Source organism: Pelophylax lessonae (genome assembly GCF_965119305.1).
Source record: "Pelophylax lessonae genome assembly, chromosome: 4".
NCBI classification, from domain to species: Eukaryota; Metazoa; Chordata; class Amphibia; order Anura; family Ranidae; genus Pelophylax; species Pelophylax lessonae.
The window spans coordinates 662120368-662146706 of NC_138771.1; the positions used below are offsets into that span (position 1 = coordinate 662120368).

Here is a 26339-nt window from a genome sequence, read left to right on the forward strand (position 1 = left end):
ATATTAGTGCCTTCCCCTCAGTGCTACCTAGAAAAACATTTCATCCACTTCTGGACCGGAAGGTTTTGTCCCCTTAAGGACCAGGCCATTTTTTGCAACTCGGTACTGTGTTACTTTAACTGACGATTGCGCGGTCGTGCGATGCTGTACCCAAATACATTTTTTTGTGCTATAAACAAAAAAAGAGCAACAATTCTGCAAAAAAAAAAAAATAAAAATATATTTTTATAATAATATAAAAATATAAAAATAGTATATATTATTTTTCACTTTCTGCTATATAAAATTCCCAATAAAAAAAAAAAATGTAAATCAAAATTTTTCATAATTTTAGGCCAATTTCTATTCTGCTACATATTTTTGGTAAAAAAAAAATCCCAAATAGCGTATTTTGATTGATTTACGCAAAAGTTATCATGTCTACAAACTAGGGGAAATATTTATGTCATTTTTATTTGTTTTAATTTTTTTACTATTCATGGCGGCGATCAGCAATTTTTAGCGGGACTGCGACATTGTGGCGGACAGATCGGACTCCTAACTCACATTTTTGACACTTTTGGGGGTACCAGTGACATTACTACAGTAATCAGTGCTAAAAATATGCACGGTTACTGTAATAATGACACTGGTAGGGAAGGGGTTAACCCAGGGGCGATCAAAGGGTTAAGTGTGAGCCTATGGGGTGCTTTCTAACTATTAGAGGGGATGGTATTGTGAAATGAACACAGAGACCTGTGTTCCTATATAGGGGGAACACAGGAGCCCTGTATTGATTTCTGAGAGAACAACGGTCTGCCGTGTTACAACAGCAGACCACCGTTCTCTCTCCAAGGGGAGTGATTGCGGGCGCCTGGTGGCAATTGTGGCTGCTGGCCCCCGTGGATTGGCTTCCCTGCTAGCGAGTGGGCGCACGTCCCCAGGATCGCTCCTGTGGACCGCCGTACATGGTAACCTGCTGACCTGCCACCGTATAACTGTGGCGGCTGGTTGGCAAGTGGTTAAAAACTTTTTTGGGTGTTTTTTTTTTTTAAGCAAACACCACCAACAGAAAGCTTGAATTGTGTGTGGGGAAAAAATTATAAAAATGTCATATAGGTACAGTGTAACATGACTGCGCAATTTTCATTCCAAGAGGGACAGCGCTGAAAGCTGAAAATTGGCCTGGGCAGGAAGGGGGTGACAGTGTCCAGTAGGCAAGTGGTTAAACAAGGCTGGGGGAGAGGGAGAGGCATTCTGGAGAGACGGAGTAGGAAGAAAGAGTAAAGATGGGAGAGTGTGGTCACAGCTCACTCACTTGTACAGTCCCAGCAGCAGCCTCACTGGCTCAGTCAGCGGATTCATGTTTAGGATGTGACTGTCGGATAATGCCTCATGTTTAGGATCCAGCGTGCACAGGGAGAGAGGGGCGGAAGGAGACAGAGCAGATCTGTTCTCCTATTTGTGTAGAGGAGGGGGAAGGGCTGTGCTCTGCAGGGATACAACACTCTCAGCCCTGTCACAGGACACATCGCCGGCTCATAGCTGCAGTGAGTGTGAGAGGCGTTCTGTCACTGCTCCTCCACTCTGTAAACCCCGCGCTAGAGCCGTCCGAGCAGTAGCACACAATCATCTCCAGTACCTGACATGTGCAGCTCTGAGCTGCCAGCACAGCGGCCCATTTACAGGGAATCCAGGCGGCCCAGGGGGAAATTGCCACCTTTCCCCCCAGGCCAGTCCGCCCCTGCATGAGGTCATACCTGGACCCTATAGAGGAGGTCAGTGCCACTACTGGTAGCATGATGCCATACCTGGACCCTATAGAGGGGGTCAGTGTCACTACTGGTAGCATGAGGCCATACCTGGACCCTATAGAGGGGGTCAGTGCCACTACTGGTAGCATGAGGCCATACCTGGACCCTATAGAGGGGGTCAGTGTCACTACTGGTAGCATGAGGCCATACCTGGACCCTATAGAGGAGGTCAGTGTCACTACTGGTAGCATGAGGCCATACCTGGACCCTATAGAGGGGGTCAGTGTCACTACTGGTAGCATGAGGCCATACCTGGACCCTATAGAGGGGGTCAGTGTCACTACTGGTAGCATGAGGCCATACCTGGACCCTATAGAGGGGGTCAGTGCCACTACTGGTAGCATGATGCCATACCTGGACCCTATAGAGGGGGTCAGTGCCACTACTGGTAGCATGAGGCCATACCTGGACCCTATAGAGGGGGTCAGTGTCACTACTGGTAGCATGAGGCCATACCTGGACCCTATAGAGGGGGTCAGTGCCACTACTGGTAGCATGATGCCATACCTGGACCCTATAGAGGGGGTCAGTGTCACTACTGGTAGGATGAGGCCATACCTGGACCCTATAGAGGAGGTCAGTGTCACTACTGGTAGCATGATGCCATACCTGGACCCTATAGAGGGGGTCAGTGTCACTACTGGTAGCATGAGGCCATACCAGGACCCTATAGAGGGGGGTCAGTGTCATTACTGGTAGCATGAGGCCATACCTGGACCCTATAGAGGGGGTCAGTGTCACTACTGGTAGCATGAGGCCATACCTGGACCCTATAGAGGAGGTCAGTGTCACTACTGGTAGCATGATGCCATACCTGGACCCTATAGAGGGGGTCAGTGCCACTACTGGTAGCATGAGGCCATACCTGGACCCTATAGAGGGGGTCAGTGCCACTACTGGTAGCATGAGGCCATACCTGGACCCTATAGAGGGGGTCAGTGCCACTACTGGTAGCATGAGGCCATACCTGGACCCTATAGAGGGGGTCAGTGTCACTACTGGTAGCATGAGGCCATACCTGGACCCTATAGAGGAGGTCAGTGTCACTACTGGTAGCATGAGGCCATACCTGGACCCTATAGAGGGGGTCAGTGTCACTACTGGTAGCATGAGGCCATACCTGGACCCTATAGAGGAGGTCAGTGTCACTACTGGTAGCATGATGCCATACCTGGACCCTATAGAGGGGGTCAGTGCCACTACTGGTAGCATGAGGCCATACCTGGACCCTATAGAGGGGGTCAGTGCCACTACTGGTAGCATGAGGCCATACCTGGACCCTATAGAGGGGGTCAGTGCCACTACTGGTAGCATGATGCCATACCTGGACCCTATAGAGGGGGTCAGTGTCACTACTGGTAGGATGAGGCCATACCTGGACCCTATAGAGGAGGTCAGTGTCACTACTGGTAGCATGAGGACATACCTGGACCCTATAGAGGAGGTCAGTGTCACTACTGGTAGCATGAGGCCATACCTGGACCCTATAGAGGGGGTCAGTGTCACTACTGGTAGCATGAGGCCATACCTGGACCCTATAGAGGAGGTCAGTGTCACTACTGGTAGCATGATGCCATACCTGGACCCTATAGAGGGGGTCAGTGCCACTACTGGTAGCATGAGGCCATACCTGGACCCTATAGAGGGGGTCAGTGCCACTACTGGTAGCATGAGGCCATACCTGGACCCTATAGAGGGGGTCAGTGTCACTACTGGTAGCATGAGGCCATACCTGGACCCTATAGAGGGGGTCAGTGCCACTACTGGTAGCATGATGCCATACCTGGACCCTATAGAGGGGGTCAGTGCCACTACTGGTAGCATGAGGCCATACCTGGACCCTATAGAGGGGGTCAGTGCCACTACTGGTAGCATGAGGCCATACCTGGACCCTATAGAGGGGGTCAGTGCCACTACTGGTAGCATGATGCCATACCTGGACCCTATAGAGGGGGTCAGTGTCACTACTGGTAGGATGAGGCCATACCTGGACCCTATAGAGGAGGTCAGTGTCACTACTGGTAGCATGAGGACATACCTGGACCCTATAGAGGAGGTCAGTGTCACTACTGGTAGCATGAGGCCATACCTGGACCCTATAGAGGGGGTCAGTGTCACTACTGGTAGCATGAGGCCATACCTGGACCCTATAGAGGAGGTCAGTGTCACTACTGGTAGCATGATGCCATACCTGGACCCTATAGAGGGGGGTCAGTGCCACTACTGGTAGCATGAGGCCATACCTGGACCCTATAGAGGGGGTCAGTGCCACTACTGGTAGCATGAGGCCATACCTGGACCCTATAGAGGGGGTCAGTGTCACTACTGGTAGCATGAGGCCATACCTGGACCCTATAGAGGGGGTCAGTGCCACTACTGGTAGCATGATGCCATACCTGGACCCTATAGAGGGGGTCAGTGTCACTACTGGTAGGATGAGGCCATACCTGGACCCTATAGAGGAGGTCAGTGTCACTACTGGTAGCATGATGCCATACCTGGACCCTATAGAGGGGGTCAGTGTCACTACTGGTAGCATGAGGCCATACCTGGACCCTATAGAGGGGGGTCAGTGTCATTACTGGTAGCATGAGGCCATACCTGGACCCTATAGAGGGGGTCAGTGTCACTACTGGTAGCATGAGCCATACCTGGACCCTATAGAGGAGGTCAGTGTCACTACTGGTAGCATGATGCCATACCTGGACCCTATAGAGGGGGTCAGTGCCACTACTGGTAGCATGAGGCCATACCTGGACCCTATAGAGTGGGTCAGTGCCACTACTGGTAGCATGAGGCCATACCTGGACCCTATAGAGGGGGTCAGTGCCACTACTGGTAGCATGAGGCCATACCTGGACCCTATAGAGGGGGTCAGTGTCACTACTGGTAGCATGAGGCCATACCTGGACCCTATAGAGGAGGTCAGTGTCACTACTGGTAGCATGAGGCCATACCTGGACCCTATAGAGGGGGTCAGTGTCACTACTGGTAGCATGAGGCCATACCTGGACCCTATAGAGGAGGTCAGTGTCACTACTGGTAGCATGATGCCATACCTGGACCCTATAGAGGGGGTCAGTGCCACTACTGGTAGCATGAGGCCATACCTGGACCCTATAGAGGGGGTCAGTGCCACTACTGGTAGCATGAGGCCATACCTGGACCCTATAGAGGGGGTCAGTGTCACTACTGGTAGCATGAGGCCATACCTGGACCCTATAGAGGGGGTCAGTGCCACTACTGGTAGCATGATGCCATACCTGGACCCTATAGAGGGGGTCAGTGCCACTACTGGTAGCATGAGGCCATACCTGGACCCTATAGAGGGGGTCAGTGTCACTACTGGTAGCATGATGCCATACCTGGACCCTATAGAGGGGGTCAGTGTCACTACTGGTAGGATGAGGCCATACCTGGACCCTATAGAGGAGGTCAGTGTCACTACTGGTAGCATGATGCCATACCTGGACCCTATAGAGGGGGTCAGTGTCACTACTGGTAGCATGAGGCCATACCTGGACCCTATAGAGGGGGGTCAGTGTCATTACTGGTAGCATGAGGCCATACCTGGACCCTATAGAGGGGGTCAGTGTCACTACTGGTAGCATGAGGCCATACCTGGACCCTATAGAGGGGGTCAGTGCCACTACTGGTAGCATGATGCCATACCTGGACCCTATAGAGGGGGTCAGTGTCACTACTGGTAGCATGAGGCCATACCTGGACCCTATAGAGGAGGTCAGTGTCACTACTGGTAGCATGATGCCATACCTGGACCCTATAGAGGGGGTCAGTGCCACTACTGGTAGCATGAGGCCATACCTGGACCCTATAGAGGGGGTCAGTGTCACTACTGGTAGCATGAGGCCATACCTGGACCCTATAGAGGAGGTCAGTGTCACTACTGGTAGCATGAGGCCATACCTGGACCCTATAGAGGGGGTCAGTGCCACTACTGGTAGCATGAGGCCATACCTGGACCCTATAGAGGGGGTCAGTGTCACTACTGGTAGCATGAGGCCATACCTGGACCCTATAGAGGAGGTCAGTGTCACTACTGGTAGCATGATGCCATACCTGGACCCTATAGAGGGGGTCAGTGCCACTACTGGTAGCATGAGGCCATACCTGGACCCTATAGAGGGGGTCAGTGTCACTACTGGTAGCATGAGGCCATACCTGGACCCTATAGAGGAGGTCAGTGTCACTACTGGTAGCATGAGGCCATACCTGGACCCTATAGAGGGGGTCAGTGTCACTACTGGTAGCATGAGGCGATACCTGGACCCTATAGAGGGGGTCAGTGTCACTACTGGTAGTATGAGGTCATACCTGGACCCTATAGAGGGGGTCAGTGTCACTACTGGTAGCATGAGGCGATACCTGGACCCTATAGAGGGGGTCTGTGTCACTACTGGTAGTATGAGGTCATACCTGGACCCTATAGAGGGGGTCAGTGCCACTACTGGTAGCATGAGGTCATACCTGGACCCTATAGAGGGGGTCAGTGTCACTACTGGTAGCATGAGGCCATACCTGGACCCTATAGAGGGGGTCAGTGTCACTACTGGTAGTATGAGGTCATACCTGGACCCTATAGAGGGGGTCAGTGCCACTACTGGTAGCATGAGGCCATACCTGGACCCTATAGAGGGGGTCAGTGTCACTACTGGTAGCATGAGGCGATACCTGGACCCTATAGAGGGGGTCAGTGTCACTACTGGTAGTATGAGGTCATACCTGGACCCTATAGAGGGGGTCAGTGCCACTACTGGTAGCATGAGGCCATACCTGGACCCTATAGAGGGGGTCAGTGTCACTACTGGTAGCATGAGGCCATACCTGGACCCTATAGAGGAGGTCAGTGTCACTACTGGTAGCATGAGGCCATACCTGGACCCTATAGAGGGGGTCAGTGCCACTACTGGTAGCATGAGGTCATACCTGGACCCTATAGAGGGGGTCAGTGCCACTACTGGTAGCATGAGGCCATACCTGGACCCTATAGAGGGGGTCAGTGTCACTACTGGTAGCATGAGGCGATACCTGGACCCTATAGAGGGGGTCAGTGTCACTACTGGTAGCATGAGGCGATACCTGGACCCTATAGAGGGGGTCAGTGTCACTACTGGTAGCATGAGGCCATACCTGGACCCTATAGAGGGGGTCAGTGCCACTACTGGTAGCATGATGCCATACCTGGACCCTATAGAGGGGGTCAGTGCCACTACTGGTAGCATGAGGCCATACCTGGACCCTATAGAGGGGGTCAGTGTCACTACTGGTAGCATGATGCCATACCTGGACCCTATAGAGGGGGTCAGTGTCACTACTGGTAGGATGAGGCCATACCTGGACCCTATAGAGGAGGTCAGTGTCACTACTGGTAGCATGATGCCATACCTGGACCCTATAGAGGGGGTCAGTGTCACTACTGGTAGCATGAGGCCATACCTGGACCCTATAGAGGGGGGTCAGTGTCATTACTGGTAGCATGAGGCCATACCTGGACCCTATAGAGGGGGTCAGTGTCACTACTGGTAGCATGAGGCCATACCTGGACCCTATAGAGGGGGTCAGTGCCACTACTGGTAGCATGATGCCATACCTGGACCCTATAGAGGGGGTCAGTGTCACTACTGGTAGCATGAGGCCATACCTGGACCCTATAGAGGAGGTCAGTGTCACTACTGGTAGCATGATGCCATACCTGGACCCTATAGAGGGGGTCAGTGCCACTACTGGTAGCATGAGGCCATACCTGGACCCTATAGAGGGGGTCAGTGTCACTACTGGTAGCATGAGGCCATACCTGGACCCTATAGAGGAGGTCAGTGTCACTACTGGTAGCATGAGGCCATACCTGGACCCTATAGAGGGGGTCAGTGTCACTACTGGTAGCATGAGGCCATACCTGGACCCTATAGAGGGGGGTCAGTGTCATTACTGGTAGCATGAGGCCATACCTGGACCCTATAGAGGGGGTCAGTGTCACTACTGGTAGCATGAGGCCATACCTGGACCCTATAGAGGGGGTCAGTGCCACTACTGGTAGCATGATGCCATACCTGGACCCTATAGAGGGGGTCAGTGTCACTACTGGTAGCATGAGGCCATACCTGGACCCTATAGAGGAGGTCAGTGTCACTACTGGTAGCATGATGCCATACCTGGACCCTATAGAGGGGGTCAGTGCCACTACTGGTAGCATGAGGCCATACCTGGACCCTATAGAGGGGGTCAGTGTCACTACTGGTAGCATGAGGCCATACCTGGACCCTATAGAGGGGGTCAGTGCCACTACTGGTAGCATGAGGCCATACCTGGACCCTATAGAGGGGGTCAGTGTCACTACTGGTAGCATGAGGCCATACCTGGACCCTATAGAGGAGGTCAGTGTCACTACTGGTAGCATGATGCCATACCTGGACCCTATAGAGGGGGTCAGTGCCACTACTGGTAGCATGAGGCCATACCTGGACCCTATAGAGGGGGTCAGTGTCACTACTGGTAGCATGAGGCCATACCTGGACCCTATAGAGGAGGTCAGTGTGACTACTGGTAGCATGAGGCCATACCTGGACCCTATAGAGGGGGTCAGTGTCACTACTGGTAGCATGAGGCGATACCTGGACCCTATAGAGGGGGTCAGTGTCACTACTGGTAGTATGAGGTCATACCTGGACCCTATAGAGGGGGTCAGTGCCACTACTGGTAGCATGAGGCCATACCTGGACCCTATAGAGGGGGTCAGTGTCACTACTGGTAGCATGAGGCCATACCTGGACCCTATAGAGGGGGTCAGTGCCACTACTGGTAGCATGAGGCCATACCTGGACCCTATAGAGGGGGTCAGTGTCACTACTGGTAGTATGAGGTCATACCTGGACCCTATAGAGGAGGTCAGTGTCACTACTGGTAGCATGAGGGATACCTGTACCCTATAGAGGGGGTCAGTGTCACTACTGGTAGCATGATGCCATACCTGGACCCTATAGAGGGGGTCAGTGTCACTACTGGTAGCATGAGGCCATACCTGGACCCTATAGAGGAGGTCAGTGTCACTACTGGTAGTATGAGGTCATACCTGGACCCTATAGAGGGGGTCAGTTTCACTACTGGTAGCATGAGGCCATACCTGGACCCTATAGAGGGGGTCAGTGTCACTACTGGTAGTATGAGGTCATACCTGGACCCTATAGAGGGGGTCAGTGCCACTACTGGTAGCATGAGGCCATACCTGGACCCTATAGAGGGGGTCAGTGTCACTACTGGTAGCATGAGGCCATACCTGGACCCTATAGAGGGGGTCAGTGTCACTACTGGTAGCATGAGGCGATACCTGGACCCTATAGAGGGGGTCAGTGTCACTACTGGTAGTATGAGGTCATACCTGGACCCTATAGAGGGGGTCAGTGCCACTACTGGTAGCATGAGGTCATACCTGGACCCTATAGAGGAGGTCAGTGTCACTACTGGTAGCATGAGGCCATACCTGGACCCTATAGAGGGGGTCAGTGCCACTACTGGTAGCATGAGGTCATACCTGGACCCTATAGAGGGGGTCAGTGCCACTACTGGTAGCATGAGGCCATACCTGGACCCTATAGAGGGGGTCAGTGTCACTACTGGTAGCATGAGGCGATACCTGGACCCTATAGAGGGGGTCAGTGTCACTACTGGTAGCATGAGGCGATACCTGGACCCTATAGAGGGGGTCAGTGTCACTACTGGTAGTATGAGGTCATACCTGGACCCTATAGAGGGGGTCAGTGCCACTACTGGTAGCATGAGGCCATACCTGGACCCTATAGAGGGGGTCAGTGTCACTACTGGTAGCATGAGGCCATACCTGGACCCTATAGAGGAGGTCAGTGTCACTACTGGTAGCATGAGGCCATACCTGGACCCTATAGAGGGGGTCAGTGTCACTACTGGTAGCATGAGGCCATACCTGGACCCTATAGAGGAGGTCAGTGTCACTACTGGTAGCATGAGGCCATACCTGGACCCTATAGAGGGGGTCAGTGTCACTACTGGTAGCATGAGGCCATACCTTGACCCTATAGAGGGGGTCAGTGTCACTACTGGTAGCATGAGGCCATACCTGGACCCTATAGAGGAGGTCAGTGTCACTACTGGTAGCATGATGCCATACCTGGACCCTATAGAGGGGGTCAGTGCCACTACTGGTAGCATGAGGCCATACCTGGACCCTATAGAGGGGGTCAGTGTCACTACTGGTAGCATGAGGCCATACCTGGACCCTATAGAGGGGGTCAGTGTCACTACTGGTAGTATGAGGCCATACCTGGACCCTATAGAGGGGGTCAGTGCCACTACTGGTAGCATGATGCCATACCTGGACCCTATAGAGGGGGTCAGTGCCACTACTGGTAGCATGAGGCCATACCTGGACCCTATAGAGGGGGTCAGTGTCACTACTGGTAGCATGAGGCCATACCTGGACCCTATAGAGGGGGTCAGTGCCACTACTGGTAGCATGATGCCATACCTGGACCCTATAGAGGGGGTCAGTGCCACTACTGGTAGCATGAGGCCATACCTGGACCCTATAGAGGGGGTCAGTGTCACTACTGGTAGCATGAGGCCATACCTGGACCCTATAGAGGGGGTCAGTGCCACTACTGGTAGCATGATGCCATACCTGGACCCTATAGAGGGGGTCAGTGCCACTACTGGTAGCATGATGCCATACCTGGACCCTATAGAGGGGGTCAGTGTCACTACTGGTAGCATGAGGCCATACCTGGACCCTATAGAGGAGGTCAGTGTCACTACTGGTAGCATGAGGCCATACCTGGACCCTATAGAGGGGGTCAGTGTCACTACTGGTAGCATGAGGCCATACCTGGACCCTATAGAGGGGGGTCAGTGTCATTACTGGTAGCATGAGGCCATACCTGGACCCTATAGAGGGGGTCAGTGTCACTACTGGTAGCATGAGGCCATACCTGGACCCTATAGAGGGGGTCAGTGCCACTACTGGTAGCATGATGCCATACCTGGACCCTATAGAGGGGGTCAGTGTCACTACTGGTAGCATGAGGCCATACCTGGACCCTATAGAGGAGGTCAGTGTCACTACTGGTAGCATGATGCCATACCTGGACCCTATAGAGGGGGTCAGTGCCACTACTGGTAGCATGAGGCCATACCTGGACCCTATAGAGGGGGTCAGTGCCACTACTGGTAGCATGATGCCATACCTGGACCCTATAGAGGGGGTCAGTGCCACTACTGGTAGCATGAGGCCATACCTGGACCCTATAGAGGGGGTCAGTGTCACTACTGGTAGCATGAGGCCATACCTGGACCCTATAGAGGGGGTCAGTGCCACTACTGGTAGCATGATGCCATACCTGGACCCTATAGAGGGGGTCAGTGCCACTACTGGTAGCATGATGCCATACCTGGACCCTATAGAGGGGGTCAGTGTCACTACTGGTAGCATGAGGCCATACCTGGACCCTATAGAGGAGGTCAGTGTCACTACTGGTAGCATGAGGCCATACCTGGACCCTATAGAGGGGGTCAGTGTCACTACTGGTAGCATGAGGCCATACCTGGACCCTATAGAGGGGGGTCAGTGTCATTACTGGTAGCATGAGGCCATACCTGGACCCTATAGAGGGGGTCAGTGTCACTACTGGTAGCATGAGGCCATACCTGGACCCTATAGAGGGGGTCAGTGCCACTACTGGTAGCATGATGCCATACCTGGACCCTATAGAGGGGGTCAGTGTCACTACTGGTAGCATGAGGCCATACCTGGACCCTATAGAGGAGGTCAGTGTCACTACTGGTAGCATGATGCCATACCTGGACCCTATAGAGGGGGTCAGTGCCACTACTGGTAGCATGAGGCCATACCTGGACCCTATAGAGGAGGTCAGTGTCACTACTGGTAGCATGAGGCCATACCTGGACCCTATAGAGGGGGTCAGTGCCACTACTGGTAGCATGAGGCCATACCTGGACCCTATAGAGGGGGTCAGTGTCACTACTGGTAGCATGAGGCCATACCTGGACCCTATAGAGGAGGTCAGTGTCACTACTGGTAGCATGATGCCATACCTGGACCCTATAGAGGGGGTCAGTGCCACTACTGGTAGCATGAGGCGATACCTGGACCCTATAGAGGGGGTCAGTGTCACTACTGGTAGCATGAGGCCATACCTGGACCCTATAGAGGAGGTCAGTGTCACTACTGGTAGCATGAGGCCATACCTGGACCCTATAGAGGGGGTCAGTGTCACTACTGGTAGCATGAGGCGATACCTGGACCCTATAGAGGGGGTCAGTGTCACTACTGGTAGTATGAGGTCATACCTGGACCCTATAGAGGAGGTCAGTGTCACTACTGGTAGCATGAGGCCATACCTGGACCCTATAGAGGAGGTCAGTGTCACTACTGGTAGTATGAGGTCATACCTGGACCCTATAGAGGGGGTCAGTGTCACTACTGGTAGCATGAGGCCATACCTGGACCCTATAGAGGGGGTCAGTGTCACTACTGGTAGTATGAGGTCATACCTGGACCCTATAGAGGGGGTCAGTGCCACTACTGGTAGCATGAGGCCATACCTGGACCCTATAGAGGGGGTCAGTGTCACTACTGGTAGCATGAGGCCATACCTGGACCCTATAGAGGGGGTCAGTGTCACTACTGGTAGCATGAGGCGATACCTGGACCCTATAGAGGGGGTCTGTGTCACTACTGGTAGTATGAGGTCATACCTGGACCCTATAGAGGGGGTCAGTGCCACTACTGGTAGCATGAGGTCATACCTGGACCCTATAGAGGGGGTCAGTGTCACTACTGGTAGCATGAGGCCATACCTGGACCCTATAGAGGGGGTCAGTGTCACTACTGGTAGTATGAGGTCATACCTGGACCCTATAGAGGGGGTCAGTGCCACTACTGGTAGCATGAGGCCATACCTGGACCCTATAGAGGGGGTCAGTGTCACTACTGGTAGCATGAGGCGATACCTGGACCCTATAGAGGGGGTCAGTGTCACTACTGGTAGTATGAGGTCATACCTGGACCCTATAGAGGGGGTCAGTGCCACTACTGGTAGCATGAGGCCATACCTGGACCCTATAGAGGGGGTCAGTGTCACTACTGGTAGCATGAGGCCATACCTGGACCCTATAGAGGAGGTCAGTGTCACTACTGGTAGCATGAGGCCATACCTGGACCCTATAGAGGGGGTCAGTGCCACTACTGGTAGCATGAGGTCATACCTGGACCCTATAGAGGGGGTCAGTGCCACTACTGGTAGCATGAGGCCATACCTGGACCCTATAGAGGGGGTCAGTGTCACTACTGGTAGCATGAGGCGATACCTGGACCCTATAGAGGGGGTCAGTGTCACTACTGGTAGCATGAGGCGATACCTGGACCCTATAGAGGGGGTCAGTGTCACTACTGGTAGTATGAGGTCATACCTGGACCCTATAGAGGGGGTCAGTGCCACTACTGGTAGCATGAGGCCATACCTGGACCCTATAGAGGGGGTCAGTGTCACTACTGGTAGCATGAGGCCATACCTGGACCCTATAGAGGGGGTCAGTGTCACTACTGGTAGCATGAGGCCATACCTGGACCCTATAGAGGGGGTCAGTGTCACTACTGGTAGCATGAGGCCATACCTGGACCCTATAGAGGGGGTCAGTGTCACTACTGGTAGTATGAGGTCATACCTGGACCCTATAGAGGGGGTCAGTGCCACTACTGGTAGCATGAGGTCATACCTGGACCCTATAGAGGGGGTCAGTGTCACTACTGGTAGCATGAGGCCATACCTGGACCCTATAGAGGGGGTCAGTGTCACTACTGGTAGTATGAGGTCATACCTGGACCCTATAGAGGGGGTCAGTGCCACTACTGGTAGCATGAGGCCATACCTGGACCCTATAGAGGGGGTCAGTGTCACTACTGGTAGCATGAGGCGATACCTGGACCCTATAGAGGGGGTCAGTGTCACTACTGGTAGTATGAGGTCATACCTGGACCCTATAGAGGGGGTCAGTGCCACTACTGGTAGCATGAGGCCATACCTGGACCCTATAGAGGGGGTCAGTGTCACTACTGGTAGCATGAGGCCATACCTGGACCCTATAGAGGAGGTCAGTGTCACTACTGGTAGCATGAGGCCATACCTGGACCCTATAGAGGGGGTCAGTGCCACTACTGGTAGCATGAGGTCATACCTGGACCCTATAGAGGGGGTCAGTGCCACTACTGGTAGCATGAGGCCATACCTGGACCCTATAGAGGGGGTCAGTGTCACTACTGGTAGCATGAGGCGATACCTGGACCCTATAGAGGGGGTCAGTGTCACTACTGGTAGCATGAGGCGATACCTGGACCCTATAGAGGGGGTCAGTGTCACTACTGGTAGTATGAGGTCATACCTGGACCCTATAGAGGGGGTCAGTGCCACTACTGGTAGCATGAGGCCATACCTGGACCCTATAGAGGGGGTCAGTGTCACTACTGGTAGCATGAGGCCATACCTGGACCCTATAGAGGAGGTCAGTGTCACTACTGGTAGCATGAGGCCATACCTGGACCCTATAGAGGGGGTCAGTGTCACTACTGGTAGCATGAGGCCATACCTGGACCCTATAGAGGAGGTCAGTGTCACTACTGGTAGCATGAGGCCATACCTGGACCCTATAGAGGGGGTCAGTGCCACTACTGGTAGCATGAGGTCATACCTGGACCCTATAGAGGGGGTCAGTGTCACTACTGGTAGCATGAGGCCATACCTGGACCCTATAGAGGGGGTCAGTGTCACTACTGGTAGCATGAGGCCATACCTGGACCCTATAGAGGGGGTCAGTGTCACTACTGGTAGTATGAGGTCATACCTGGACCCTATAGAGGGGGTCAGTGCCACTACTGGTAGCATGAGGCCATACCTGGACCCTATAGAGGGGGGTCAGTGTCACTACTGGTAGCATGAGGCGATACCTGGACCCTATAGAGGGGGTCAGTGTCACTACTGGTAGTATGAGGTCATACCTGGACCCTATAGAGGGGGTCAGTGCCACTACTGGTAGCATGAGGCCATACCTGGACCCTATAGAGGGGGTCAGTGTCACTACTGGTAGCATGAGGCCATACCTGGACCCTATAGAGGAGGTCAGTGTCACTACTGGTAGCATGAGGCCATACCTGGACCCTATAGAGGGGGTCAGTGCCACTACTGGTAGCATGAGGTCATACCTGGACCCTATAGAGGGGGTCAGTGCCACTACTGGTAGCATGAGGCCATACCTGGACCCTATAGAGGGGGTCAGTGTCACTACTGGTAGTATGAGGTCATACCTGGACCCTATAGAGGGGGTCAGTGCCACTACTGGTAGCATGAGGCCATACCTGGACCCTATAGAGGGGGTCAGTGTCACTACTGGTAGCATGAGGCCATACCTGGACCCTATAGAGGAGGTCAGTGTCACTACTGGTAGCATGAGGCCATACCTGGACCCTATAGAGGGGGTCAGTGTCACTACTGGTAGCATGAGGCCATACCTGGACCCTATAGAGGAGGTCAGTGTCACTACTGGTAGCATGAGGCCATACCTGGACCCTATAGAGGGGGTCAGTGTCACTACTGGTAGCATGAGGCCATACCTGGACCCTATAGAGGAGGTCAGTGTCACTACTGGTAGCATGAGGCCATACCTGGACCCTATAGAGGGGGTCAGTGTCACTACTGGTAGCATGAGGCCATACCTGGACCCTATAGAGGGGGTCAGTGTCACTACTGGTAGCATGAGGCCATACCTGGACCCTATAGAGGGGGTCAGTGCCACTACTGGTAGCATGAGGCCATACCTGGACCCTATAGAGGGGGTCAGTGTCACTACTGGTAGCATGAGGCCATACCTGGACCCTATAGAGGAGGTCAGTGTCACTACTGGTAGCATGAGGCCATACCTGGACCCTATAGAGGGGGTCAGTGCCACTACTGGTAGCATGAGGTCATACCTGGACCCTATAGAGGGGGTCAGTGTCACTACTGGTAGCATGAGGTCATACCTGGACCCTATAGAGGGGGTCAGTGCCACTACTGGTAGCATGAGGCCATACCTGGACCCTATAGAGGGGGTCAGTGTCACTACTGGTAGCATGAGGCCATACCTGGACCCTATAGAGGAGGTCAGTGTCACTACTGGTAGCATGAGGCCATACCTGGACCCTATAGAGGGGGTCAGTGCCACTACTGGTAGCATGAGGTCATACCTGGACCCTATAGAGGGGGTCAGTGTCACTACTGGTAGCATGAGGTCATACCTGGACCCTATAGAGGGGGTCAGTGCCACTACTGGTAGCATGAGGCCATACCTGGACCCTATAGAGGGGGTCAGTGTCACTACTGGTAGCATGAGGCGATACCTGGACCCTATAGAGGGGGTCAGTGTTACTACTGGTAGCATGAGGCCATACCTGGACCCTATAGAGGGGGTCAGTGCCACTACTGGTAGCATGAGGCCATACCTGGACCCTATAGAGGGGGTCAGTGTCACTACTGGTAGCATGAGGTCATACCTGGACCCTATAGAGGGGGTCAGTGCCACTACTGGTAGCATGAGGTCATACCTGGACCCTATAGAGGGGGTCAGTGTCACTACTGGTAGCATGAGGCCATACCTGGACCCTATAGAGGGGGTCAGTGTCACTACTGGTAGCATGAGGTCATACCTGGACCCTATAGAGGGGGTCAGTGCCACTACTGGTAGCATGAGGCCATACCTGGACCCTATAGAGGGGGTCAGTGTCACTACTGGTAGCATGAGGCCATACCTGGACCCTATAGAAGTTGCACAGGCAGTCACACTCCTCTAGGATGGCACATCAATACATGTCATTGCCAGAAGGTTTGCTGTGTCTCCCAGCACAGTCTCAAGAGCATGGAGGAGATTCCAGGAGACAGGCAGTTACTCTAGGAGATCTGGACAGGGCCATAGAAGGTCCAAACAGCCACATCCCATAACAGTTAGTAAAATGCCCCTAGGGACACACTTAACCCCTCCTTCTCCAATAAATTTAACCCCTTCCCTGCCAGTGTAATTTTTACAGTAACAGTGCATATGTATATCACTGATTACTGTAGTAATGTCACTGGTACCCCCAAAAGTGTGAATAATGTCAGTCAAGGGTCCGATCTGTCCCCCGCAATGTCGCAGTCCCGCAAAAAAAATCGCAGATCGCCGCCATTACTTGTTAAAAAAAAAAAACAATAAAAATGACAAAAATCATTCCCTTAGTTAGTAAACGCAATAACTTTTGCGCAAACCAATCAAAATAGGCTTATTGCGATTTTTTTACCAAACATAGGTAGCAGAAAACAAATTTGCCGAAAATGTTAAAACATTTGGATTTTTACATTTTTTTGGGGAATTTCATATAAAAAAAAAGTGAAAAATATTGTTATTTTTGCAAAATTGTCGCTCTTTTTTTGTTTATAGCGCATGATCAAAAAATCGCACAGGTGATCAAATACCACCAAAAGAAAGCTCTGTTTGTGGGAAAAAAAGGATGTCAAATTAGTTTAGGTACAGCTTCGCATGGCCGCGCAATTGACCTTTAAAGTCACGCAGTGACAAATCGCAAAATAGGGGCTGATCAGGAAGGGGGTAAAATCTTCCGGGGCTTAAGTGGTTAATGTTTGCCTTAAAATATGCAATTTATACAGTTAATAATATAGCCTGCTTATTTATTTTTTTTATCGCGCAAGGGGGGCCTCATATTTTAATTTCGCCTAAGGCCTCAAAAAGTCTAGAGCCGCCTCTGACGCATACGACCAGCTGTAGGTGTCTGGCAGGGTTTCATTCTGATACTGGGAGGGAGGTAACAGAGGTTTGCTGACTGGGTGGTGCAGTGTGGTTCAGCCGGTTGCCCCTAATGCACCACAATTACACTACTGAAAGTAAAGCAAGGGGACAACTCTTGGAAAAGAGATTCAGTTTCATACTACTTGTAGTGTTAGCTAATCTCTAAGCTGGTGCACTGCCTTAATCAGCGGTCTTCAAACTATGGCCCTCCAGTTGGTTAGGCACTACAATTCCCATCATGCCTAGTCATGTCTGTTTTACAATGCCTCGTGGAACGTGTTGTTCCATGAGGCATTGTAAGCAACCAGTGGAGGAGTGGTACCTCAGTTAGGTGAAGTATCCTCTGGTAGCAAGGGGAAGCCTCCCTCCCTAGCGGTCCATCTTCCAGGACAACCAGGAGCAGACCAGCGTTATGGAAGCCCTCACCCTGACCAATAGGTACGGTATATGAAGAGTCAAAATAGGACACGCATACGACCAGCTGTAGGTGTCTGGCAGGGTTTCATTCTCTTAATGGGAGGGAGGTAACAGAGGTTTGCTGACTGGTGGGTGCAGTGTGGTTCAGCCCGTTGCCTCTAATGCACCACAAGTACACCACCGAAAGTAAAGCAAGGGGACAACTCTTGGAAAATAGTTTCAGTTTCATACTACTTGCAGTGTTAGCTCATCTCTAAGCCGGTAGAGTGCCTTAATCAGGGGGTCTTCAAACTATGGCCCTCCAGTTGTTCAGCCACTACAATTCTCATCATGCCTTGTCATGTCTGTTTTTTTCCTCATGGAACGTGCTGTTCCGCAACAGCTGGAGAGCCGTAGTTCAAAGATCTCTGGCCTTTATGATGAACTTTGCACATGACCGCAGTTCCTGCCTGGCCCAGGGCATTGGTGAGCATGTTTTGTAGCAAAGGTACCCCTAGTGCATTGGTGTGCTAGACCTCACCCACAACATGTTGTTGCCAGAGTATCAGTCACAATCTGAGTTCCACCACCATCTCTCATCTTTCCTCCCCTTTATGCCTATGCTCAGATCCTAATGGCTTACTGTATACATACAGTATATAAAACCCATCAGGTGCTGAAGGGGTGTGATCACAAATTCTGAATGAACCCTCTGCACACTGCTACAGTATATACCAAATCTAGCAAACCTTTTAGCTCTTCTATAGCTTGTCTATCTCCCATTATTGACACTATATCCACTGTAGAATTTGCATTTTGTGCAGCAAAAAAATGCAATGCACTATGGCAACCTGGTGTACAGAACCCCCAGAAATGTAATTTGCTGCTGGCTGATTGGCTCACTGAATATCTCAGACATTTGCACTAAGATACAAGTACAGTATTAAACATCATTCATCAACACATCCTTTGGTGAGGGAGTGTCTATCCTCCTCTCTAAACATTGCCCATTCAAGGTCTTGGAGTCCTTGGCTGACGACCATGGCCGGTTCCCCTTAACTCAAGGGCACGTTGCACGGCCGCCCTCTTACACTGGCCAATGTCTATGCCCCCAACAAGAACCTGGTCCCCTTCTTCAGGTCTACCCTCCAAAAGTTGTCAGACTTCTGCTCCGGACAGCTTATCTTGGGAGGGGACTTTAATGTCGCCCTGTCTCCGCTCATGGACACGTCGGAGGGCTCCTCCTCTATGCCATACGCTGCCCTACGTGCAATCAAAAACCTACTAACAACCCTTCTCCTACACGATTCGTGGCGCACTCTCCACCCAGACACCAAAGACTTCACTTTCTACTCGCCCCCCCCCCCCCCGCCCATAATCGCTACTCCCGCATTGACTATCTCTTGGTTTCCCAAGATCTGTTGCCAACCCTCCTCTCCGCTTCTATTGAGCCAATGTACCTTTCGGACCACAACCCCCTTAGTGTCACCTTCTTGTTCCCTATATGGTCGCATACCCCGCGTGCCTGGCAAATGGACAGCTCTCTCCTCTCAGATGCTGCGTGCACCTCAGCGCTCACAGACCGCCTCACTCACTATTTTGCTGAAAATGGGTCCCCGGACACTGACTGTACCACGCTCTGGGCAGCGCACAATTGCGTGATCCGTGGGGAATTCATAGCACTCGCGTCTAAACGCAGAGAGGCTCACGCCGAGTCTCTTTTGCTCAAAATCAAACACACCCTGGCGTCCACCACCCTCGCAGAACTTACTCTAGCCCGTCAAGAGCTGCTGGAGGTCCTGGGGAAGTCTGTCCGCCGCAGGTTCGCCCTGTCTCAGGGCCTCTTCTACGAGCATGCCAACAAATCGGGCAGACTCCTGGCCAGAGCTCTTCAGAAAAAAAGGGCTACCAATACAATCCACTCTATTGTGGACCCGTCCAGCAAATCGCTGGCCTCTACTCCTGACATAGCTGCCCAATTTGTCAGCTATTACTCCAAATTGTATAACTTGCCACAGACGGACTCTCCTGGGCTCCAGAGCTCCAGACTTCATGAGATCCAACAATTCCTGGGACAATACTCCCCCACCCCCCTCTCGGAAGACGCCCTATCTGACCTGAATGCACCCATCACATCGATGGAAATTATGACGGCTCTGAAACAATCCAAACCGGGCAAATTCCCGGGCCCGGATGGCCTCCCGGTGGGTTATTACAAAGCCTTTTCCGACCTACTGCTGCCACATATGGTTAACGCTTTTAACGCCTTTCCAGACGCGGATCCCTTCCACTCGGACCTCCTGGAGGCACATATCGAGGTCATCCCCAAACCGGGCAAAGACGCATCCCTGGTCCCTAACTATCGGCCAATATCGCTCCTTAATGTGGACTTCAAATTGTACGCCAAAGTATTAGCTAACCGCCTCCTTCCCTCTATCCCTGAAGTAATTTCCCTCAATCAATTCGGGTTCATTCCTGGCCGAGAAGCGAGGGATAACACTACCAAACCAAAGCACTTCATCTCCATCACTGACTCTCCACCACCAACACCCCCGGATTTTTCCTGTCGCTCGAAGCGGAGAAGGCGTTCGACAGAGTTGCCTGGGACTACATGACGGAAGCACTTAAGGCCCTGGGGCTGACAGGCCGGTTTCTGCAATGTGTCTCGATCCTCTACTCCACCCCCATGGCAAGAGTCCGGGTCAACGGCCCTCTCTTGGATGCCTTCTCGAACGGCACGAGACAGGGTTGCCCCCTATCCCCTTTCATTTACATTCTTACCCTGGAACCCTTGCTGTGCCAAATTCAAACTGACCTGAACATCAAGGGTATCTATTTGAAAGGCAAAACCTACAAATTAGCAGCCTACGCTGACGACATCCTCCTTTTCTCACGGACCCCCTGACATCTGTCCCAAACATTCTCTCGGCTCTCAAATCATTTCAAGACCTTTCCAACCTGAAAATTAATTATTCCAAATCCCGTGCCCTCAACATCTCCTTGCCATCTTCACTCTTGCAACTCTGCCAGACCAACTTTCCCTTCCAATGGGACCCCCACGCTATCATTTACCTAGGAGTCCAGATACCAAGCAACCTCTCGGATTTATATACCAAGAACCATCTAGCGATTCTACACTCAGTTAAAATGGACTTACAATCTTGGTCCCAAGGGCATTTCTCTTGGTTTGGCAGAATTGCAATTGTGAAGATGAACATCCTCCCCCGACTGCTCTATATCCTGCAAGCTCTCCCTATCCATGTCCCCCCAGCGTTCTTCAAATCCTACCAACGTATTTGCTCTGACTTTCTTTGGAGATCCCAGAAGTCGAGACTTAGATGGGACACACTTACCCACCCCAAGTCGGAGGGAGGGGCAGGATTGCCACATCTACTCAAATACCCCTGGGCCTGCCACCTTACCAGGATAATTGACTGGCACGCTCATGCAGGCTCCAAAGATCGGGTGAACTTAGAGACTGCCACCTCCGCACTCCCTGCGCACCATCTCCCCTGGGTGACACCATCTAAGACGCTGCGACCGATACTGGCTCACCCAGTCATGGGAGCGACTCTATGCCTCTTCCATACGGTCCGAAAGAAACTAGATCTTTCCCCAAAACATAGCCCGCTTTTACCCCTATGCTCTTCCTGATTTCCCTCCGGGTCTTCCTTTTGTACCCCCTACAGGTCCGTCTTCTGAAACACCCTTTAAAGCCCACCACTTATTTACTTTTCCCCTCACAATTATTTCCGATAACGCTCTTTAACTCCCTCGCATCTCCCCTGCTGACCTCGTCACTCCTCTCAGCTTCACTACCTCCTCCTCCCCCCCCTCATTCCTTCCCTCTTGTTTTCTCCTCTTCCTCCCTTCCTTCCTCCCCCCGCTTCCCTTCCTCCCCCCCCCCCCATTCCCTGTTAGCAGACCCGCACCAACTCTTGGGATAACATACCCCGCTCCATTGACCGTCTCTGTAGGTAGTCCCGGAATTACCTACCCCAGACTGGGTACTGCACTCACTTGGTGGTTGCCCCCTGTGTCCGGATACAGTGAGTTCCCCATTGGGGGTGTTGGGTCACGGGGGGCACCACCGTCGCTTATGTTCGCCCTCTCTCCCAGGTAACCCTACTTTAATGGAGGCCATTGCAGTTGCTGGCTATATGGTATTCCTCCAGCCCTACACCGTAGCACAGATACCTGTGTCATCTCAAGTCTGATTGTGGATTTAGCTAGACGGTCCATAACAGTCTTGTATGTTCCTATGTTCCACTGTACGATTGAGCTTTGGTCTGTTCATTTCATCTTATCCCATGTTCTTTTTGTTCGTTTCACGTTTTGTACCACCTGATATGATATGTTGTACATTTGCTTTGGTTTCTCTAATTAAAATGTTTTGGACTGCAATACATCCTTTGGTGGAATACTTTAAAGGGTTACCGTATATACTCGAGTATAAGCCGACCCAAATATAAGACGAGGCACCTTATTTTTCCCACAAAAAACTGGAAAAACGTATTGACTCGAGTATAAGCCTAGGGTGGGAAATGCAGGCAGCAGCTACTGGACCCAACTGGACCAACACGAGACCCAAAACAGGGGCTGCGGTCATGGGGCAGGGCCTGCGGACAAAGTACAGGAGATGCAGGGCTGTGGGCATGGTACAGGAGATGGTACATGCATAGTACAGGAGATGGTAACGTGCACGGGCTTTCCCTAGCTGTGGCGGCGCATGCGCACTGACCGGGGAAAAGATAAGTGAGACCGTGACTCAAGTATAAGCCGAGGGGGGCTTTTTCAGCATAAAAAAACACGCTGAAAAAGTCGGCTTAAACTCAAGTATATTCGGTAAATACTTCCAAAAGGATGCAGACACAGCAACTGTCCGCAATGGAATACTGACATTGCACCAGGTGGTTTTAATGAGCGCAGACCCTCATATTCAGGAATCAGTCTGGAATGTACATGGTGGAACACACTGCTTTTTCTTCGGAACAAAAAATAGAAGGAATCTGCAACAAAGTTGTTTTTTTAATCTCTATAGATAATCCAGATAGCAAACCATCTGTGTGCTGTACAGTATATTATTATTTAAATACGAAAATGGCTGTTATTTTCCCAGGAGATGCACATTGTTCTACAGGAGACGCTTTTATTACCTGTGTCCCTTCATATAACTAATCCTTTGAATACAGTACAAGTCACAGCCCAGCCTTATCCTGTGTAGGAGGAGGTGACCCCTCCCAACTGCATTCTCCCCGTGTCTCACTTTCGCTTCCCTCTTCTGCTGTCAGCGATGGCGTCTGCTAATCTGAGAGCTGAGCTGGAATGTTCCGTCTGTCTGAACATTTATACAGATCCTGTAAACCTGAGATGTGGACACAACTTCTGCCGGGTCTGTATTGATGGTGTGCTGGATACACAGGAGGGGTCTGGAGGATATTCCTGTCCTGAATGCAGAGAGAAGTTTCCGGATCGGCCTGCACTGCAGAGGAACATAACACTGCGTAACATAGTGGAGAATTTCCTGTCTGCTCAGCCTGATCAGGAGGAGTCCGGGGTCTTCTGTACTTACTGTGTGGACTCTCCTGTACCTGCTGTTAGATCCTGTCTACACTGTGAGGTTTCTCTGTGTGATAAACACCTGAAAGTCCACAAAAAGTCCCTAGAACACATCTTATGTGACCCCACCTTGTCCATGGAGAGCAGGAAATGCTCCGTCCATAAGAAGATCCTGGAGTATTACTGCACTGAGGATGACACCTGTATCTGTAAGTTTTGTGTGACTGGAGAACATAAAGGACATAAGATGGAGTCACTGGATGAGGCTTCTGATAAGAAGAAGGAGACACTGAGGAATGTTCTGCAGAAACTTCTGACAAAGAGAGAGGAGATGGAGGAAAGAGTCCAGAGTCTGGAGGAGCACAGGAGGAAAGTAGAAGAAGAAGCAGCTGGTGACACCGAGAGAGTCACTGCCCTGTTTAGAGATCTCAGGAGACGTCTGGAGGACCTGGAGAAGAGAATCCTGAGGGAGATCTCCGGGCGGGCAGAGCGGATCTCCATCTCCATCCGGGATCTGGAAATAAAGAAGGAGGAGCTGTCCAGGAAGATGGTGGACATTGAGGAGCTGTGTAACATGACGGATCCACTGACTGTCCTACAGGAATCAGACACAGGTGACTTGTGTGATACTGAGGATGGAGATAATGAGGACAGAGAGAGACATGAGGAACTCCTCCATGATGGAGGGGGTCTGGGTGTGGCGGGGGTCTTACACACAGGTTTATCTGATATAATAACAGAGGTAAATGTATACTTCTATATACAGGGAGCTGCAGACATATTACTGGATGGAAATACAGCTCATAATTATCTACAGATATCAGATGACAGGAAAACTGTATCCAGGTCAGATAGGAAGCAGAATCACCCAGAAACTCCAGAGAGATTCCAGTATCCTCAGGTGATGAGCAGTCAGAGTTTCTCCTCAGGGAGACATTACTGGGAAGTGGATGTCGGGGGGTCAAAGAGCTGGATAATCGGGATGTGTTACCCCAGTATAGACAGGAGAGGGGTAAAGTCAGGGATTGGATGGAATAAGAAGTCCTGGGGATTGTACAGGTATGATAATCAGTATTCGGTGATACATAACAGTAATAAGACCCCCTTACCCACCAATATCTCCAGTAACAGAGTCAGGATAGATCTGGATTATGAGGCCGGGCGGATCTCCTTTTATGATCTGTGTGACCCGATCCGACACCTCCACACCATCACCACCACCTTCACTGAGCCCCTCCATGCTGGGTTATGGGTACATGAGGGTTGTATAAAGATACGAGGGGGGAAACAGGAGATGTGAGAACTCCTCCCAGAAACTGATGACATCACAGGAAGGGAGGGTCAGATCCAAAAAATCCATCCAATGGGACAAAAAGTGGGGACTCCAGTCAGTGTCTCTTTTATTGTAGTTTGGGGTGCAGTACAAATCAGGGTGCAGGTTTACAGAAATAGGAGGTCCTGCTACAAAATCATGCTGATCTGCAATATATATGGAAATATTATTATATTATTAATAGGAAATAAATGAGTATAATAGAAAAAGTCAGGTTATACTGGGGGTGTGAGATGTTTTTTGGTTTGTTGATGTACATAGTAAAATGATTGTGTGACCAGGTGTACCCCTCCCAGGAGGACTGAACCCCCGGAAATGTGAAGGAGGGGAGATAAAGTTTAGAGTAAAGCCTCGTACACACGCACAGATTGTTGGCCGTAAATTGTTGGCCAACGTCCGATCGGCCGATTGTAGGCTTGTTAGTATGATGCTTCCGACAACCAACTGTGAATTTTCGGCCGAAAAAAATCTGGTGTGCATGCTATAAAATTTTTGTTGGCCAACAACAGAACGGCCGATTGTTCCTCAGTCAGTACAGATTTCGGCCGACAAAAATCAGATGAGCAAGACTGGGCATGCTCAGAGAAGAAAAAACACACGGAAAGTAACCAGCACATGACATCACTTCTGAAGTTGGTTTTTGTTGGCCAACAAAATTCCAGTGCAAGTCTAGAGCACATTTCAACCACCAAACAACACTGGACAAAAGATGGCCGATTGGTCGGCCAACAATCTGTGCGTGTGTACGGGGCTTTAGAGTGAGGAAAAAGAACAAAACGAAAACATCTGTCATATATGCTAAAAAACTAAGTACCTGCGCTGCTTAAACCGAAACCATAAACATAAATATCAGTTGTGCTAATAAATAAATAACATCATAAAGTGCTCGTGCGAATAACTGTGCAACTGTGTATATAAATATAGTAAATATAACAGCATAAATATTATAAATAAACTGTGCAACTGTGTATATAAATATAATAAATGTAACAGCATAAATATTATCAATAAACTCATATGTGTGACATATCATATATCAAAAGTAGTTTTAAATATAAAGTTCATAACAATAAATCTCTTCCAAACTGAATAAAGTGCAAGGGCCGGATTTAAAGAAACTGCAGCTTCAAACATCTATGACGTGTTTCAGTTTCGCCGCGTTCAAATCAATTAACTGGCGCTGCGGCGAATTGGCGAGTAAAACAGCAATAATGAATTCCGCCGTCAGCGGGATTCACTTACGATCGCGGCTTCGCCAATTCGCAAACTTATGTCTTCCTGCTTATAGCAGTTTCACATAGCGATGTGGGCTAGTGGATTAGTGCTCACATCACATGTCTGTAATTCATCTCCCTCTGCTGTAGGTTCGAGGCTTACCATCT

General features: G+C 51.1%; 1 protein-coding gene across 1 annotated transcript in view; it reads left to right on the forward strand.

Moving 5' to 3' along the window:
• LOC309553073 (uncharacterized protein) overlaps positions 1 to 25057 on the forward strand; it is a gene marked incomplete at its 5' end in the record, with an annotated part of 124365 nt that extends 99308 nt beyond the window's left edge. Inside the window, 5 exon segments of the mRNA XM_082253972.1 lie at positions 18469 to 18551; positions 19482 to 20463; positions 23258 to 23317; positions 23319 to 24907; positions 24910 to 25057. Coding sequence (XP_082110098.1) covers positions 18469 to 18551; positions 19482 to 20463; positions 23258 to 23317; positions 23319 to 24907; positions 24910 to 24944 — 2749 coding nt within the window. The 3' untranslated portion in view covers positions 24945 to 25057.
• Between the last annotated feature and the right edge of the window lie 1282 nt (positions 25058 to 26339).